Source organism: Bubalus kerabau, chromosome 2 (genome assembly GCF_029407905.1).
Source record: "Bubalus kerabau isolate K-KA32 ecotype Philippines breed swamp buffalo chromosome 2, PCC_UOA_SB_1v2, whole genome shotgun sequence".
NCBI lineage: Eukaryota > Metazoa > Chordata > Mammalia > Artiodactyla > Bovidae > Bubalus > Bubalus kerabau.
Window position 1 is genome coordinate 112,115,085 of NC_073625.1, and position 20,551 is coordinate 112,135,635.

At 35.1% G+C, this 20,551-nt stretch overlaps 1 protein-coding gene across 15 annotated transcripts in view; it reads left to right on the forward strand.

The window, feature by feature from the left end:
- The window catches only part of STXBP5L (syntaxin binding protein 5L), a 466,532-nt gene that overhangs the window by 270,014 nt on the left and 175,967 nt on the right, over positions 1 to 20,551 (forward strand). For all 15 annotated transcript variants that reach the window (XM_055568317.1, XM_055568321.1, XM_055568318.1 and 12 more), the window contains 2 exons: positions 606 to 689; positions 5,982 to 6,105. In XM_055568317.1, the coding sequence (XP_055424292.1) occupies positions 606 to 689; positions 5,982 to 6,105 (208 nt within the window). The remainder of the gene's footprint in view (positions 1 to 605; positions 690 to 5,981; positions 6,106 to 20,551) is intronic.

A 20,551-nucleotide genomic window follows, 5' to 3' on the forward strand; every position in this document is an offset into this window, starting at 1 on the left:
AACTACTGAGAGTTCATCAATCACTAGTTTGAAACACTGACTTAAATCAGAGATAAAATTGGTTTTGATAGAAAATAATCTGAAACCAAATTTGTGTCACCTTTATTTCATGTTCATTTTCCTGTTATTCTGGTTTTCCCATTTATTTTTATGTTGTGTCATACATACTTATGCTTCCCTGGTGGCTCAGATTGTAAAGAATCTGCCTGCAATGCAGGAAACATGGGTTCAATCCCTTTGTTGGGAAGATCCCCTGGAGGAATGTCTGGCAATCCACTCCAGTATTCCTGCCTGGAGAATCGCCATGGACAGAAGAGCCTGGCAGGCTACAGTCCATGGGGTCACAGAGTTGGACACGACTGAGTGGCTAAGCACAGCACATATATACTTACACGTTTTCTCATTTCATTGGTATATATTTATATTGAATAGAGTTCTTTTGCCAATATTTTTCAATGTTGAAAATAATCAGGTTTGGAAAGATTGGTATTTTAAATAAAATTGTATTATGTAGTATGATTTTACCTTATTAACATTAATCTTTATTTGGAACAAGCTAAAATTAATGTTAGAATTACAACAATGATTGTTCTAATGTTTTCCAGTTGCTAATAGGTTATGAAAATGGTACTGTAGTTTTCTGGGACTTGAAATCCAAAAGAGCAGAACTGAGAGTTTACTATGATGAGGTAAGTATTTCTACTGAAATATTTGAAAAGAGTATCATGATTTTATGCCTGTTGTCTACTTTTACTCCTTGTATATTACCAATATTTTTATTTTTGGAAAGCTGCCTCATTTTGATCCTGTGCCTCACATTGCCTGTTGGTTTTTGCATAAGTTTCATGCAAAACTCGGAGTTGTTCCATTTGGAGTTGTTCTCTTGAGTGGAAATTTTGCCTTGATGAACTATTTTTAAGCTTTTTTGACATCTTACGTATATTGTTTCTATTACTTATCTTTTCCTTTTCTTTAGGCTTCATGATTATTTCTTACCTCTTTGTCCTTAAGGTCTCTAAAGATACTGTTCATGTCTTTAGAAAATTGCTTTTCTGTGGCAGAAAGTTTACGTAGTCAGTTGGAAAGGCTTTATCGTTAATACTTGCCTTCTTAAATTAGAGAGAGATTTTTAAAATAGTAATACTTATTGTTACTAAGAATCAGATCTTAAAGTATGTTTTATCATACAGAATTGAGATTTTAGATTTTCATGTAGAGAAATCAATGAACTCATATTGAGGAATAGTCTCTTAATTGATCTTCAGGTGTTCACAGATTGATTCTAGGCCATTAAGTATTTTCTTCTTAAGAGGCTAATGAGAAAAGAGTGAGGCTAAGGGCAAAAGATGAGAAAGGGGATTTATGTCTTGTAGCTGTGGAAATAAAGGTGATCATCTAGGCTCTTTATTAAATTTAAACTGGTACAGTGGTGAGAAATAGGAAGAAAATACAGGTCATAAATCATTGTCTAGCATTACCCAGACTTAAATAGAAAGAGTGCCAGAGAATTCAAGACAACACTAAGATAAATACAAAAAGAATTTTGAAAAGAAAACACATTTTTAAAAGAACAGTTCCTTTTTGTGCTCCCTTCCATCCCCTATAGTAAAATTTAAATTTTGATGCTTAAAGATGCAAGCCTTTAGTTATTCCATAACTGCTACCCCTATTCATTTCTTAGTGGTCCTGGCAAAATTCAATTTTATGTTATATACAAGATTATTATCATGGTAACAAAGAATTCAGAAGTAAATGATATAACAGCTGGGTAATTTGATCATGATTGGTGAGCAATATTCTGGCAAGCAATGTCATACAATTATGTGCTTTATGAGCAACTTACAGGGCACCTTTAATCATAAGAAGGTCCTGGAGAACTAAGCTAGGGTTTTCCTTTTGTTAAATACATAAAAATAAAGATGAGGATGGAGATCATTTATTCTGCAAAACTGCCCTTTAGATAAGAGTGCAAATACCATCTGTGTGTTTAGCCACTTGGAACTAGAGTAGAGCAGCTGAAATAGAAATCCAGATGAGAATGCTCAGTTAACTAGTTTTCTTGTAGCTTTAAAAAGTGTGGAAGGAAAGTTTCTAACCTTAAAAAGTAAATGAAAGCAATTTTGCAATGAAATGTCTATATAAATATTAACAATGTTAATCAGTAGAATAATATACTTTACCTATTTTATATCTAGAATTATATAAATTATATAAAATCTATATAATGCATAATTATGTCCTGTCATTTTAATAAAGATAGTTATATACTTCATGTTATTACTAAACTTTTAAAAATTTTCTCAGCACTTTTCCCCTCATAGTTTGAAATCATCTGTAATACTTACCTGAAATAGTATCTAATAAGTCATCAACGATCCCTTCTTAGTCTTTTAAGTTCCTCACTAAGCATGTGACTTTACATCAGTCCGACTCAATGGACATGGGTTTGGGTAGACTCCAGCAGTTGGTGATGGACAGGGAGGCCTGGCGTGCTGCGGCTCATGGGGTCGCAAAAAGTCGGACACGACTGAGTGACTGAACTGAACTGAAGCCTGTGACTTTACATCAGTCCTTCGTTCTTAAATGGTTTATTCATTTGTTTGTATTGTTCCCATCTCATCTTTCCCACCCCTCCTTTCTCCATCATTGGTTCTTCCCCTGCTGCTAAGTTGCTTCAGTCGTGTCCGACTCTGTGCGACCGCAGAGACGGCAGCCCACCAGGCTCCTCTGTCCCTGGGATTCTCCAGGCAAGAACACTGGAGTGGGTTGCCATTTCCTTCTCCAATGCATGAAAGTGAAAAGTGAAAGCGAAGTCGTTCAGTCGTGTCTGACTCTTTGGGACCCCATGGACTGCAGTCCACCAGGCTCTTCCATCCATGGGATTTTCCAGGCTAGAGTACTGGAGTGGGGTGCCATTGCCTTCTCCGGGTTCTTTCCCTAACTCTCCTTTAAATTATACTCTTCAGGATTCTACGTCTTCACCCTCTTTTCATTTCTGCTTCAGTTTGCATTTATGTTCATATTCAGCCTCCCATCATTTCAAATATTACCTATATTATGCTGATAAATTAAAATTCATATATCTTTGGTGCAAATATCTAGTAATATATTAGGTAACTTCAGATGAATATTCCATTGGCACTGAATTAGTATTTAAAGACCTAATTCTCTCTCTATGTTTTTATTTCAGTTTTTCCATTTTGATTTAGTTATTTCAATTTAGAACCCACAGAGTCATAGTTGACCCGTTTTTCTTCCTCATGTGGAATAAGCAGTCACTCTTGCAGTCTTCTTGATCCCATTTTTATATTATCTCTCATTTATCTCCTCTCTTTTTTCATTTCCACATTCAGTGTCCTAGTTGAGGATGTTATCTTTTGCCTTGAAGACTATAGTAGACTTTTAACTAATCACATTTCCTTGGATATCTTAGCTTTACAATATATCTTTCACTCACAAGATTATCATTTTAAGACATAGCTGATCATAATTTCCTACCTCAGAACCTTTAAATGGGTCCCAATTGTCAACAATACAAAGTCTTATTCCTTGACAGGAGATTTAAGGCCTTGGTGCTATCTTTCCTTTGAACTTAATTTATGGCATTCTTCTATACACTCCTCATACTTCAGACATACTACTGTCTCCTAAACATACCATTTACTGCTCACTTCAAAGCTTTTGCTTCTGTTTATACTTTATCTTGAACTCCCTTCTTTCCTCTTATGCATATCAAAGTTCTGTTAATTCCTTAGCAATTGTAAAGCTATTTGTACAGTATAGCTACTTGATAAATAACTACTGATGAATTCAGAGTTTTGTAAATCCAAGATCATTTTCAGAAATAAGTGTACAAATTTTATTTTCACATTAGCTGTAAAGTTTTTGTTTCATCTATATTTTTAAAATAATCTCTCACAGAGAAATCTCTCAGAGTTTTACATGAGGATAATCTTTTAATTCCTTTAGTAACTGCTGTTTTCCTTTTTTCAGATTATTACTTAGCTTTTTAGGTTTCCTTTGTCTTTTTTGTTTACAAGAAATTCAGTTACAGCCACTGAATTAACCAAAGTTACTAGTGTTTTATTTTCCATAGTTTTCCATTTAAAAAATTTTTCTTTAATTGTTATATTTGGTTTTTCAGAAAACCCTTAAAGTCCTTCTTAAAGAATGGAGTAGGGTGTAATCAAATAAACAGAAGTTAAATATTTACCCATTAAGTCAAGTTCAAATGTCAGCTCTTCAATCTCTTCAATAAGTGATTATTTGACTTCCTATTCTTTAATAACAGGTTGGTTTTACATGCCTACTCTTCTATACAATAAGTGTACTTCTTTTATACAACTTATTTTGATTTTATGTTATATCTATTATTTTTATATCTGTCTTCTCCAGTAGACAAATTCAGTGGGATATAAAGATTAGGGCTGGGGATGCTTTCTCTGCACCTACCATTTTTTAGCAAAGTAGTCTGAGAGAACTTTATTAAATTGACTGAGGTTCATCCAGGTTAACATGTAGAGGAGGCAAGACGTGGCCTTTCCCTTTAGACACATACAAAAATGAGAAGAGATAAGCAGAGAAGACAAAGAAGTGTTTTTTTCACTCGCACTGCCTCTACTGAACCCTGATAGTAAAGAAATCTTCTCTGTCCAGTAATGGAGACCAGGGTGAGAGAAAAGATAAGTCTGTTGTGTCATGGTATCATTTCCAATTAATCAAATCTTATCTTGAGGTCCACTGATACGCTGTTTCGTTTCTAATATGTCTAATGATTGCTCTAGCCATCATTTGTCTATAACTCTAATAATACTTACTGTTTGGAAATATATGTGTGTGTAAATATATGTATAAGTTTGGTATAAATAAATATATTCATAACTTAGTTGTATAAATATAAATAATAACAAATATATCCATAACTTAATTTTATAAATATAGATTAAAAAACTAAATATTAAAAGTTCCAAACAATAAGTATTGTTATAGTTTCCTTTCTCGCAGTTGTTTAATTTCCTTTAAGGAAAGATCATGCTGTATACATCTGTTCAACTTTTATGTCTACTAGAGTTTCTTTCATTGTGCAATAAATAGCACATTACCCAAGTTCCCTTTATACTTTACTAATTTTGAAAGAATACCAAGGGTGTGGCAACATTTGATAACATAAATACTTATTCGTTTAACAAATATTTGGGTACCTACTTTATGTAAGATATTGTATAATCACAGGGAATAAAACAATTCAGGAAAATGTAACAATTGCTTTTTAATTTAATTTATAACTACAGAATGAATCTGTAAATACAAACAATTTTAAGCTCTTCCCGCTTTAAGTCAATTTAAATAGCATATGTTAGAGTTAACATAGTTCATTGATTCCAAATATGGGTTTTGTAGTTAGATGTTGGATTTGAGTAGTGTAACCTGAGCAAGGATGTCTCAGCCTTTCTAGCCTATTTTACAATGTGTAATTTGGAAAAACATAATATCTGTTTGGTAGGATTAAATGAGATAATGTACATAAACTGCTTACCTTGGGGTCTGACACATAGTAAGCCCTCAAATTGCAACTCTAACGTAAATTACTTTTTAAGTTGGTTACTTTAAGTGAAATTAAAGTAAATTCTGCCTCATCCAAGATTATCTTCTGTTAACCTTGCTTTTACTTCCATGTAATAATTTTCAAAGAAGCATTAAAGGATATGGGGAAGACATAGGATTTACAACAAAAAGTTCTGGGATCCAACAAAATAAAATTTACTTAACTTTTTTTTTTCTAAGGAGATAAAATTTTACAGCCTCTTATATGCCTATAGAGAGTTGAAGCCAAAGGTAGTATGATCTAGGTCAGAAAAATTTCATGTTTCTTAAGTGTTATTGCTATAATAATTCTGTGTTAAAATATTTTTCCTTTGGAATATAGAATGATATATCAACTTTCTTCCTCCTCTACTTGTTTTTAATTGTTATTTCATTAGGCTATTCATTCAATTGATTGGCATCATGAGGGCAAACAATTCATGTGCAGCCATTCAGATGGTAGCTTGACTTTATGGAACCTGAAAAGCCCAAGTCGTCCTTTCCAGACCACAGTTCCACATGGTAAGATATATGCTTTCAAAAGAAAGAAACTCTGGAGATGCAGTGCCACTACTTGAACTAGGAAAGTTGGTATCATTATCACTAAAAAGAGGTAATAGAACATAGCTTCTGATTCTAAATACCCCTTTATACCTCCTTCAGATCACCACCTTATGACCCAAAGTTTCTAACCTTATCTTCTCCTGTCTGTCAACTTTTTTACATTGTAACTGAACGTATATAGAGACCTCCCAGGCACAAATTGAATAATTGATGATTGCTGCATCTGAAGCAGGGGAAATTATGCAGGAATTTGACCAATTTTAAGGGGTAAGGAAGCTAGTGAGAGAATGGCACTTTATGGATCTAACTCTTAGACCTAATTTCTATACTGCTTTAGGGTCTTTTGTCTTCTAAATTCTCCCATTTATTTTCACTTATGCCATTTGATTACTGTGGTTTTTATTGTAGGTTGTATTTCTTATTATATTCCTCATTGAAAGGAGTTATTTAGGATTTATGTTGGTTCTACCTAACTGGACAGAATAAAAATGTCAAATGTATGAATAACTTTTATTCAGAGGCTGTATTAATTTCCATAATATAGGTGATCTGAGTTTTCGTGTTTACTTCATACTCTTGGTTGTAAGAATAGAAAAGTCAAAACCTAGAGGTTAATCAAATACATTGTGTTACAGTTTCTGGGTGTTTATTACAGTTTTACATTTAGAAAATAGTGGTATGTTTGTATAGTGGGTGACCCATAAATCAAAAGATGGAATTATTCCAACTTGGGTTGTTCTGCCATCTTTTTGTGCCATCATGTTCTATCTGCAAAAGACTAAATTATTGCAGCATTTATCTTAACAGTTTACTTAAGAGATTACCTTACAGTTAGGCACTTAACTTAGAGATGCTTTATTTATTTATATAGAAGTACAATTGATATATTATTTATATTAGTTTTGGGTATACAATATAGTGATTAAATATTTTTATAGATTGTACTCCATTTAAAGTTTATATAAAATAGTGGCTATAATTCCCTGCAGTGTGCAACATTCCTTATTTGTTCTATACATGGTAGTTTATATTACTTCATCTCATACTCTAATTTGCCTCTCCCCTTCCTTCTCTACTCTGGTTACCACTCGTTTGTTTTCTATATCTGTGAGTCTGTTTCTGTTTTGTTTTGTTTTTGGTTCCACATATAAGTGACAACATAGAGTATTTGTCTTTCTTTGAATTATTTAACTTAGCATGCTGCTGCTGCTAAGTTGCTTCAGTCGTGGCTGACTCTGTGCGACCCCACAGACGGCATCCCACCAGGCTCCCCCAGTCCCTGGAATTCTCCAGGTGAGAACACTGGAGCGGGTTGCCATTTCCTTCTCCAGTGCATGACAGTGAAAAGTGAAAGTGAAGTCGCTCAGTCGTGTCCGACTGTTAGCAACCCCACGGACTGCAGCCCACCAGGCTCATCTGTCCATGGGATTTTCCAGCCAAGAGTACTGGAGTGGGTTGCCATTGCCTTCTCCATAACTTAGCATCAGATCAGATCAGTCGCTCAGTCGTGTCCGACTCTGCGACCCCATGAATTGCAGCACGCCAGGCCTCCCTGTCCATCACCAACTCCCGGAGTTCACTCAGACTCACGTCCACCGAGTCAGTGATGCCATCCAGCCATCTCACCCTCTGTCGTCCCCTTCTCCTCCTGCCCCCAATCCCTCCCAGCATCAGAGTCTTTTCCAATGAGTCAACTCTTCGCATGAGGTGGCCAAAGTACTGGAGTTTCAGCTTTAGCATCATTCTTTCCAAAGAAATCTCAGGGCTGATCTCCTTTAGATTGGACTAGTTGGATCTCCTTGCAGTCCAAGGGACTCTCAAGAGTCTTCTCCAACACCACAGTTCAAAAGCATCAATTCTTTGGCTCTCAGCCTTCTTCACAGTCCAACTCTCACATCCATACATGACCACAGGAAAAACCATAGCCTTGACTAGACGGACGTTTGTTGGTAAAGTAATGTCTCTGCTTTTCAATATGCTGTCTAGGTTGGTCATAACTTTCCTTCCAAGGAGTAAGTGTTTTTTAATTTCATGGCTGCAGTCACTATCTGTAGTGATTTTGGAGCCCAGAAAAATAAAGTCTGACACTGTTTCCACTGTTTCCCCATCTATTTCCCATGAAGTGGTGGGACTGGATGCCATGATCTTAGTTATCTGAATGTTGAGCTTTAAGCCAACTTTTTCACTCTCCACTTTCACTTTCATCAAGAGGCTTTTTAGTTCCTCTTCACTTTCTGCCATAAGGGTGGTATCATCTGAATATCTGAGGTTATTGATACTCTTCTATTCTGCCTTTCATTTACTTTATCATTCAGTTCAGTTCAGTCGCTCAGTTGTGTCCGACTCTTTGCGACCCCATGAATCACAGCACGCCAGGCCTCCCTGTCCATCACCAACTCCCAGAGTTCACTCAGACTCACGTCCATTGAGTCCGTGATGCCATCCAGCCATCTCATCCTCTGTCGTCCCCTTCTCCTCCTGCCCCCAATCCCTCCCAGCATCAGAGTCTTTTCCAATGAGTCAACTCTTCACATGAGGTGGCCAAAGTACTGGAGTTTCAGCTTTAGACATACACAATTAATTACCATGAAGTTCCAAGTATACTTGAGAAGAATATAATTTCCTTTTACATGAAGGTCAAATTTGAAATTCTTATTTTTACTTTGTACTATTTAAATCTTCACTGTTTTTATTATTGAGTTTTCAGTTCTTAGAGGAAAACTTATTATTAAAACCTCTATTATTGTGAAATTTTGCTTGTAATTCTATTCATTTTGTGTTTATACTTTAAAAATCAAATAGCTAAATGTGGCTCATAATGTTTATCAGATCTTCTATGATTTAACTGATATTTGACTAGTAACCAATTTCTGAGAAACTGGTGTTAAAATTTAATGGTTATAGAATTATCTGTTCTCTTTAATTCCATCCTTTTTTTGTTCCATGTATTTTAAGATTTTATTATTAGACATTCATCATGTCTCCTGTAGAGAACATATAGTTGGGTCTTGCATTTTTATTCACTCTTATATCATTTAGTTGGAGTGTTCACTAATATTAAATATACTTACTTATGGTATTGCATTTTTGTTCCTTTTATCTCCCCCTTTTGCCTTCTTTTGGATTATTTGAAAGTTTTTACTATAATTCATTTGAATTTACATATAGGCAACTTACCTTCATCTTCACATATTCTTTTTAATCAGTTGCTCTGGGGATTACAGTATACTTCCTTAACTTTCCATATTAGAGTTAATTGTAACACTTTACATAAAATGTAGAAATTTCACAACCACATATATTTATTTACCTTCACCCATTGTCCTTTATGCAATATTTATTATATTTATTACATCTAAATACAATGTTTTAATTTTTACTTTGAATACACTTAAGTATTTTTTATTGTTGTATAAACTTACAATGTTAGTTTCAGGTGTACAACTTAGTGATTCAGTTGTTTTTTCAGATTATATTCCAACATAGGTTATTACTGAATATAATTCCCTGTTCTATACAGTGAATCCTTGTTGCTTATCTATATTATGTATAGTAGTTTATATCTATTCATCCAGTACTTGTAATTTTCCTCTCCTTCCTCCCCCTTTACATTTGTTTTCAATATCTATGAGTCTGCTTATATTTTGTATATAGATTCATTTGTATTATTTTTTAGATTCCACATATAAGTGATATCATAATGTTTGTCTTTCTCTGACTTACTTCACTAAGTATAATGTTCTCTAGGTCCATCCATGTTGCTGCAAATGACAATATTTCATTCTTTTAATTGCTGAGTAATATTCCACGGTTATGTATATGTGTCACACACCACATCCTACGACAGTCATTTGTTGATGGACACTTGAGTTGTTTCCATGTCTTGGCTATTGTAAATAGTGCTGCTATCAACATTGGTGTGCATATATCTTTTTGAGTTAGAATTTTCTTTTTTCTTTCTTTTTGGATATATACCCAGTAATGGGATTGCTGGATCACATAGGTAGCTCCATTTTTAGTTTTAAAGGAACCTCCATACTACTATCCATAATGGCCATAGCAGTTTATGTTCCTTCCTGCCAAGTTCTCTTTTCTCCGCATCTTCTCTAGCCTTTATTATTTGCAAACATTTCGATAACCATTTTGACCACTCTGAGACTTAACTTATTCTGTTTTTGACTTGCATTTGACTAGAATTTCTCTAATAATTAGCAATCTTTTCATATGTCAGTCATTTATGTCTTCTTTGGAAAAAAATGTCTGTTTAGGTCTTCTGCCCACGTTTTGATTGGGTTGTTGGTTTTTTTAAAAAAAATATTGAGTTGTATGAGCTCTGTGTATATATTAGGTATTAAACCCTCGACAGTCACATAATGTAAATATTTTATCCTATTCTGAGGGTTGTCTTTTTGTCTTGTTTATGATTTTCTTTGTTGTGCAAAAGCTTTTAAGTTTAATTGGGTCCCATTTGCTTATTACTGTTTTTATTTTCTTTACTCCAGGAGATGGGTCAAAAAAGATCTTGATACAGTTATGTCAGTGTTCTGCCTATGTTTTCCTCTAAGAGTTTTATTGTATTCAGTCTTACATTTAGGTCTTTAATCCATTTTGAGTTTATTTTTGTGTATGGTTGTTAGGTACTGTTCTAATTTTGTTCTTTTACATGTAGCTGTCCCGTTTTCCCAGCACCACTTATTGAAGAGGCCGTCTTTTCTCCGTTGTATATTTTTTCCTCCTTTGTCATATATAAGGTGACCATGAGTGCATGGGTTTATCTCTGGGCTTTCTATTATGTACTATTGATCTATATTTCTCTTTTTCTGCAAGTACCATACTGTCTTGGTTTCTGTTGCTTTAGAATATAGTCTGAAGTCATGGCACCTGATCCATCCAGCTCCATCTTTCTTTCTCAGTATTTCTTTGGCTATTCAAAGTCTTTTGTGTTTCCATACAAATTTTTAAATTATTTGTTTCAGTTCTGTGAAAACATGGTGGTAATTTGACAAGGATTACACTGAATCTATAGATTGCCTTGATATTATGTTTTTTTTAAACAATATTGATTCTTCCAATCCAAGACCATAGTATTTTCTTTCCATCTGTGTCTTTTTAAATTTCTTTCATCAGTGGCTTATAGTTTTTGGCATACCAGTCTTTTGCCTCCCTAGGCAGGTTTATTCCTAGGTTTTTTCTTTTTGAAATCATAGTAAATGGTACTGTTCCTTAAATTTTCTTTCTTACAGTCCATTGTTAATGTACAGAAATGCAACAGATTTCTGTATATTGATTTTTATCCTACAACTTTACTGAATTCATTGATGAGCTCTGATAATTTTTTGGTAGTATATTTTGAATTTTCTATGTATAGTATCATGCCATCTGCAAACAATGACACTTTTATGTCTTCCTTTCCAGTTTGGATTTCTTTTGTTTCTTTTTGTTGTATGATTGTCATGGCTAGAACTTCACAACTATGTTGACAGAGTGAATGTCCTTTTTTTGTTCTTAATCTTAGAAGAAATGCTTTCAGCTTTTTACCATGGATTATGGTGTTAGTTGGGCCTTCCCTGGTGGCTCAGATGGTAAAAAATCTGCCTGTAATGTGGGAGACCAGAGTTTGATCCCTAGGTTGGGAAGATCCCCTGGTAAAGGGCGATACTTCTGCCCACTTCAGTATTCTTGCTTGAAGAATTCCCATGGACAGAGGAGTCTGGTGAGCTACAGTCCATGGGATTGCAAAGAGTTGTACATGACTGAGAGAGGAACACTTTCACTTCATGATATTAGCTGTGGGTTTGTCAAATATGGCCTTTATTATGTTGAGGTAGGTTTTCTCTGTGTCCTCTTTCTAGAGAGTTGTCATAAATAAATGTTGATTTTTATCAAAAGCATTCTGCACCTATTAAGATGATCATATGGTTTTTATTCTTCAATATGTTGATATGGTGTATCACACTGATTTGTGGATATTGAAAAATTATTATCCTTGGGATGAATTCCATTTTTCATGGTATATCGTTCTTTTATGTATTGTTTGATTTGGTTTGTTAGTATTCTGTTGAGGATTTTTGCATTTATGTTCATCAGTGAAATTTCCCTATAATTTTCTTATTTGTGTGTGATATCTTGGTCTGGTTTTGGTATCAGGGTGATGCTTGACTCATAGAATGAGTTCAGAAGCATTTCTTCCTCTGCAGTTTTTGAAATAGTTTGAGAAGGATAGGTTCTAACTCTTCTATAAATGTTCGTTAGGATTCACCCGTGAAGTCAATTTGTTCTGGACTTTTGCTTGTTGAGAGTTTTTAATTAATCACTCAGTTTCATTACTGGACTGCTCATAGTTCCTATTTCTTCCTGGGTTAGTCTTGGGAAGGTGTGCCTTTCTGAGAATTTGTCCATTTCTCTTAGGTTGCCCATTTTATTGGCATATAGTTGTTCATAGTAGTCTCTTATGATGCTTTGTATGTCTGTGGTGTGGGTTATAATTTCTTTTTCTTTTCTGGTTTTATTGATTTGAGTGAGCCCTCTCCTTTTCTTCTCAATGAGTCTGGCAAAGGATTTATCAATTTTGTTTATATTTTCAAAGAACCAGCTTTTACTTTCACTGATCATTTTTATTTTTTCTTAGACTCAATTTTGTTTCTGCTGTCATCTTTATGATTTCTTTTGTTGTACTAACTTTCAGTTTTGTTTGTTCTTTTTCCAGTTGCTTTAGGTCTAAAGTTAGATGTTGCTTATTTGAGATTTTTCTTGTTTCCTGAGGTAAACCTGTATATACTATAAATTTTTCTCTTAGAACTGCTTCTGCTGCATCTCATGTTTTGGATCATTTTTCATTTTCATTTATGTCTAGGTATTTTTTTATTTCCTCTTTGATATTTTCAATGATCCATTGATTGTTAAGTAGCATATTGTTTAGCCTTCATGTATTTGCATTTTTTACATTTCTTTTCTTGTAGTTGATTGACTTCTAGTCCTCATACTGTTTTGCTTGGAAAAGATACTTGATATGATTTCAGTTTTCTTACATTTATTCAGGGCTTTTTTCTTTTTTGTGTGGCCTAGTATAATTTATCCTGAAGAATGTTCCATGTGGACTTGAAAAGAATGTGTGTTCTGCTTTTTGATGGAATGTTCTATAAATATCATTTAAGTTCATTTGCCCTAATGTGTTATTTATGGCCTGCGTTTTATTACTGATTTCTTTTCTGGATGTTCTGTCCATTGATGAAAGTGGGGTGTTAAAGTTTCCCACTCTTATTGTGTTACCATCAATATCTACTTTTATGGCTGTTAGCATTTGCCTTTATATTGAGGTGCTCCTATGCTGGGTGCATATATATTTACAATTGTATCTTCTTCTTGGATTGATTCTTTGATCATTATGTAGTGTCCTTCTTTCTCTTTTATTACAATCTTTATTTTAAAGTCACTTTTTTGTATGTAAGTATTGCTACCTCAGCTTTCTTTTGATTTCTATTTGCATGGAATACCTTTTTTCCATCCCCTCACTTTCAGTCTGTATGTGTCTCTAGATCTGAAATGGGTCTCTTATAAGCAGCATATTTGTGGGTCTTGTTTTTGTACCATTCAGCCATCCTGTATCTTTTGGTGGAAGCTTTTGGTCCAGTGATATTTAAGGCAGTTATCAATTTTTATGTTCTTGCCAATATTTTATAAATTGTTTTGGATTTGATTTGTAGCTTCCCCCCTCTTTCTTCTTCTCTTGTTCTATTTACTTGTGATTTGATGACTATCTTTAGTGTTATGCGTGGATTTTTTTTCCTTTTCTGTTTATCTAGGCATCTGTTATTGCCTTTGGATTTGTCACTATCAAGAGGTTTTTGTATAGCAATCTATATATAAATGATTAAGTTGCTTATCTCTTACTTTCAAATGCATTTCAAAAACCTTCCATGTGTACTCTCCACCCCTCATGATTACTGTTTTTCATATCATATTTTGCGCCTAATTGTTTTGTGTATCCCTTAACTGTTTATTTTGGATGTAGATGATTTAATGACTCATCTTTTAACCTCCCTACTGGTTTTCTGTATGGATGGTTTTGAACCTTTACTGTATCTTTCCTTTACTGGTGAGCTTTTTCATTTTATAATTTTCTTGTTTCTAATTGTGGCCTTTTTTTTTTTTTTTTTGCCTAGAGAAGTTCCTTTAATATTTCTTGTAAAGCTGGTTTCAGTTCAGTTCAGTCACTCGTGTCTGACTCTTTGTGACTCCATGAATTGCAGCACACCAAGCCTCCCTGTCCATCACCAACTCCCAGAGTTTACTCAGACTCATGTCCATTGAGTTGGTGATGCCATCCAACCATCTCATCCTCTGTCGTCCCCTTCTCCTCCTGCTCCCAATCCCTCCCAGCATCATAGTCTTTTCCAGTGAGTCAACTCTTTGCATCACGTGGCCAAAGTACTAGAGTTTCAGCTTTACCATCAGTCCTTCCAATGAACACCCAGGACTGATCTCCTTTAGGATGGACTGGTTGGATCTCCTTGCAGTCCAAGGGACTCTCAAGAGTCTTCTACAACACCACAGTTCAAAAGCATAAATTCTTCAGTGCTCAGCTTTCTTCACAGTCCAACTCTCACATCCATACATGACCACTGGAAAAACCATAGCCTTGACTAGACGGACCTTTGTTGGCAAAGTAATGTCTCTGCTTTTGAATATGCTATCTAGGCTGGGCATAACTTTCCTTCCAAGGAGTAAGAATTTTTTAATTTAGGGTGCAGTCACCATCTGCAGTGATTTTGGAGCCCAAAACAATAAAGTCTGACACTGTTTCCCCATCTATTTCCCATGAAGTGATGGGACCAGATGCCATGATCTTCGTTTTCTGAATGTTGAGCTTTAAGCCAACTTTTTCACTCTCCTCTTTCACTTTCGTCAACAGGCTTTTTAGTTCCTCTTCACTTTCTGCCATAAGGGTGGTGTAATCTGCATATCTGAGGTTATTGATATTTCTCCCAGCAATCTCGATTCCAGCTTGTACTTCTTCCAGCCCAGCATTTCTCACTATGTACTCTGCATATAAGTTAAACAAGCAAGGTGACAATATACAGTCTTGACGTACTCCTTTTCCTATTTGGAACCAGTCTGTTGTTCCATGTCCAGTTCTAACTGTTGTTTCCTGACCTGCATATAGGTTTCTCAAGAGGCAGGTCAGGTGGTCTGGGATTCCCATCTCTTTCAGAATTTTCCACAGTTTATTGTGATCCACACAGTCAAAGGCTTTGGCATAGTCAATAAAGCAGAAATAGATGTTTTTTCTGGAACTCTCTTGCTTTTTCCATGATCCAGCGGATGTTGGCAATTTGATCTCTGGTTCCTCTTCCTTTTCTAAAATCAGCTTGAACATCTAGAAGTTCAGAGTTCACATATTGCTGAAGCCTGGCTTGGAGAATTTTGAGCATTACTTTACTAGAGTGTGAGATGAGTGCAATTGTGTGGTAGTTTGAGCATTCTTTGGCATTGCCTTTCTTTGGGATTGGAATGAAAACTGACCTTTTCCAGTCCTGTGGCCACTGCTGAGTTTTCCAAATTTGCTGACCTATTGAGTGCAGCACTTTGACAGCATCATCTTTCAGGATTTGGAATAGCTCAACTGGAATTCCATCACCTCCACTAGCTTTGTTCGTAGTGATGCTTTCTAAGGCCCTCTTGACTTTACATTCCAGGATGTCTGGCTCTAGGTGAGTGATCACACCATCGTGATTATCTGGGTCGTGAAGATCTTTTTTGTACAGTTCTTCTGTGTATTCTTGCCATCTCTTCTTAATATCTTCTGCTTCTGTTAGGTCCATTCCATTTCTGTCCTTTATCGAGCCCATCTTTGCATGAAATGTTCCCTTGGTATCTCTAATTTTCTTGAAGAGATCCCTAGTCTTTCCCATTCTGTTGTTTTCCTCTATTTCTTTGCATTGATCGCTGAGGAAAGCTTTCTTATGTCTCCTTGCTATTCTTTGGAACTCTGCATTCAGATGCTTATATCTTTCCTTTTCTCCTTTGCTTTTCACTTCTCTTCTTTTCACAGCTATTTGTAAGGCCTCCTCAGACAGCCATTTTGCTTTTTTGCATCTTTTCCATGGGGATGGTCTTGATCCCTGTGTCCTGTACAATGTCACGAACCTCATTCCATAGTTCATCAGGCACTCTATCTATCAGATCTAGTCCCTTAAATCTATTTCTCACTTCCACTGTATAATCATAAGTGATTTGATTTAGGTCATACCTGAATGGTCTAGAGGTTTTCCCTACTTTCTTCAATTTAAGTCTTAAATTGGCAATAAGGAGTTCATGATCTGAGCCACAGTCAGTTCCCTGTCTTGTTTTTGCTGACTGTATAGAGCTTCTCCATCTTTGGCTGCAAAGAATATAATCAATCTGATTTAGGAGGCTAAAGCTTCTTCTAAAAGCAAGAGGTTGAGGACACATTCGAGTGTCTGTTCCTGAGAAGGCCCTTTAAGTTTCTGCACAGTTTCATTTCTTGTTGACTGGGAGTTTTTATCATGAATGGGTGTTGGATTTTGTTACATGCCTCTTATGCATCTTTATATGGTGATGTGTTTTTTTCTTTTTTGGCTTATTGATGTAATGGACTACATTAATTAGTTTTTGAATGTTGAACCAGCCTTACACATCTGGGATAAATTGTACTTAGTCATGGTATAGCATTCTTTTTACCACCATCTCTTTCTTCTGCTTCTATTTGCATGGAATATCTTTTTCCATTGTCTTACTTTAAGTATGTGTCTTTACATGTTAATTAATCTCTCATAGGCAGCATATTGTAGTTTCCATCTTATTATACAATCTGCCACTCTCTGCTTTTTGATTGGAGCATTTAGTGCATTGACACTTAAGGTAATTATTGATTGATATAAATGTAATGCCATTTTAAATCTTATTTTCTAGTTGATTTTGTATTTCTTCGTTGTTCCCTTCTCTTTGTCTTTTTATGGTCTGATAATTTTCTTTTGTATTATGCTTGTGTTTTCTTTTGTTTTTTCATGTACTTGGCACCTTCTTTACTAAAAACTTTAAAAAATATTTTATTTATTTTTATTGGAGCATAATTGGACTTGTGGACACAGACGGGAAGGGGGGGTGGGACAAACTGGGAGAGTAGCACTGATGTATGTATACACTACCATGTGTAAAAGGGACAGCTAGTGAGAAGCTGCTGTATAGCACAGGGAGCTCAGCTCAGTGCTCTGTGAGACATGGAGCAATAGATGAGGGGGTGATAGGGAGGCTTTAGAGCGAGGGGCTATATGTGTACATCTAGCTGATTCACTTTGTTGTATAGCAGAAACTAACTCCTTTTTGTTGTTGTTGTTTTTTGTGCATCTATTTATTTTGTTTTTGATTTGTGGTTAAAATTTTTCAACTGTGTTAACCTGATACCATATCTACTTGCTTAGGCTGGTAGTCATATAGGCTCAAAGACATGTTTAAAAAAATCTTCATCAAGTATGAAAGGAGAAATCAACAATAACACAATAATAGTGGGAGACTTTACTACCCCACTCACACCTATGGATAGGTCAACTAAACAGAAAATTAACAAGGAAACACAAATTTTAAACGAGACAATAGACCAGTTAGACCTAATTGATATCTATAGGACATTTCATCCCAAAACAATGAATTTCACCTTTTTCTCAAGCGCACATGGAACCTTCTCCAGGATAGATCACATCCTGGGCCATAAATCTAGCCTTGGTAAATTCAAAAAAATAGACATCATTCCAAGCATCTTTTCTGACCACAATGGAGTAAAATTAGATCTCAATTACAGGAGAAAAACTATTAAAAATTCCAACATATGGAGGCTGAACAACATGCTGCTGAATAACCAACAAATCATAGAAGAAATAAAAAAAGAAATCAAAATTTGCATAGAAACGAATAAAAATGAAAACACAACAACCCAAAACCTGTGGGACACTGTAAAAGATGTCCTAAGAGGAAAGTTCATAGCAATACAGGCACACCTCAAGAAACAAGGAAAAAGTCAAATAAATAACCTAACTCTACACCTAAAGCAACTAGAAAAGGAAGAAATGAAGAACCCCAGGGATAGTAGAAGGAAAGAAATCTTAAAAATTAGGGCAGAAATAAATGCAAAAGAAACAAAAGAGACCATAGCAAAAATCAACAAAGCCAAAAGCTGGTTCTTTGAAAGGATAAATAAAATTGACAAACCATTAGCCAGACTCATCAAGAAACAAAGGGAGAAAATCAAATCAATAAAATTAGAAATGAAAATGGAGAGATCACAACAGACAACACAGAAATACAAAGGATCATAAGAGACTACTACAGCAATTATATGGCAATAAAATGGACAACGTGGAAGAAATGGACAAATTCTTAGAAAAGTACAACTTTCCAAAACTGAACGAGGAAGAAACAGAAAATCTTAACAGACCCATCACAAGCACGGAAATTGGAACTGTGATCAGAAATCTTCCAGCAAACAAAAGCCCAGGTCCAGACGGCTTCACAGCTGAATTCTACCAAAAATTTAGAGAAGATATAACACCTGTCCTACTCAAACTTTTCCAGAAAATTGCAGAGGAAGGTAAACTTCCAAACTCATTCTATGAGGCCACCATCACCCTAATACCAAAACCTGAGAAATATGCTACACAAAAGAAAACTACAGGCCAATATCACTGATGAACATAGATGCAAAAACCCTTAACAAAATTCTAGCAATCAGAATCCAACAACACATTAAAAAGATCATACACCATGACCAAGTGGGCTTTATCCCAGGGATGCAAGGATTCTTCAATATCCGCAAATGAATCAATGTAATACACCACATTAACAAATTGAAAAATAAAAACCATATAATTATCTCAATAGATGCAGAGAAAGCCTTTGACAAAATTCAACATCCATTATGATAAAAACTCTCCAGAAAGCAGGAATAGAAGGAACATACCTCAACATAATCAAAGCCATATATGACAAACCCACAGCAAACATTATCCTCAGTAGTGAAAAATTGAAAGCATTTCCTCTGACGTCAGAAAGAAGACAAGGGTGCCCACTTTCACCATTACTATTCAACATAGTTTTAGAAGTTTTGGCCACAGCAATCAGAGCAGAAAAAGAAATAAAAGGAATCCAAATTGGAAAAGAAGAAGTAAAACTCTCACTGTTTGCAGATGACATGATCCTCTACACAGAAAACCCTAAAGACTCCACCAGAAAATTACTAGAACTAATCAATGATTATAGTGAAGTTGCAGGATATAAAATCAACACACAGAAATCCCTTGCATTCCTATACACTAATAATGAGAAAATAGAAAGAGAAATTAAGGAAACAATTCCATTCACCATTGCAACGAAAAGAATAAAATACTTAGGAATATATCTACCTAAAGAAACTAAAGACCTATATATAGAAAACTATAAAACACTGGTGAAAGAAATCAAAGAGGACACTAATAGATGGAGAAATATACCATATTCATGGATTGGAAGAATCAATATAGTGAAAATGAGTATACTACCCAAAGCAATTTATAGATTCAATGCAATCCCTATCAAGCTACCAATGGTATTCTTCACAGAGCTAGAACAAATAATTTCACAATTTGTATGGTAATACAAAAAACCTTGAATAGCCAAAGCGATCTTGAGAAAGAAGAATGGAACTGGAGGAATCAACCTGCCTGACTTCAGGCTCTATTACAAAGCCACAGTCATCAAGACACTATGGTACCGGCACAAAGATAGAAATATAGATCAATGGAACAAAGTAGAAAGCCCAGAGATAAGTCCATGCACATATGGACACCTTATCTTTGACAAAGGAGGCAAGAATATACAATGGATTAAAGACAATCTCTTTAACAAGTGGTGCTGGGAAAAGTGGTCAACCACTTGTAAAAGAATGAACCTAGACCACTTTCTAACACCATACACAAAAATAAACTCAAAATGGATTAAAGATCTAAATGTAAGACCAGAAACTATAAAACTCCTAGAGGAGAACATAGGCAAAACACTCTCCGACATACATCACAGCAGGATCCTCTATGACCCACCTCCCAGAATATTGGAAATAAAAGCAAAAATAAACAAATGGGACCTAATTAACCTTAAAAGCTTCTGCACAACAAAGGAAACTATAAGCAAGGTGAAAGACAGCCTTCAGAATGGGAGAAAATAATAGCAAATGAAGCAACTGACAAACAACTAATCTCAAAAATATACAAGCAACTCCTACAGCTCAACTCCAGAAAAATAAATGACCCAATCAAAAAATGGGCCAAAGAACTAAACAGACATTTCTCCAAAGAAGACATACAGATGGCTAACAAACACATGAAAAGATGCTCAACATCACTCATTATCAGAGAAA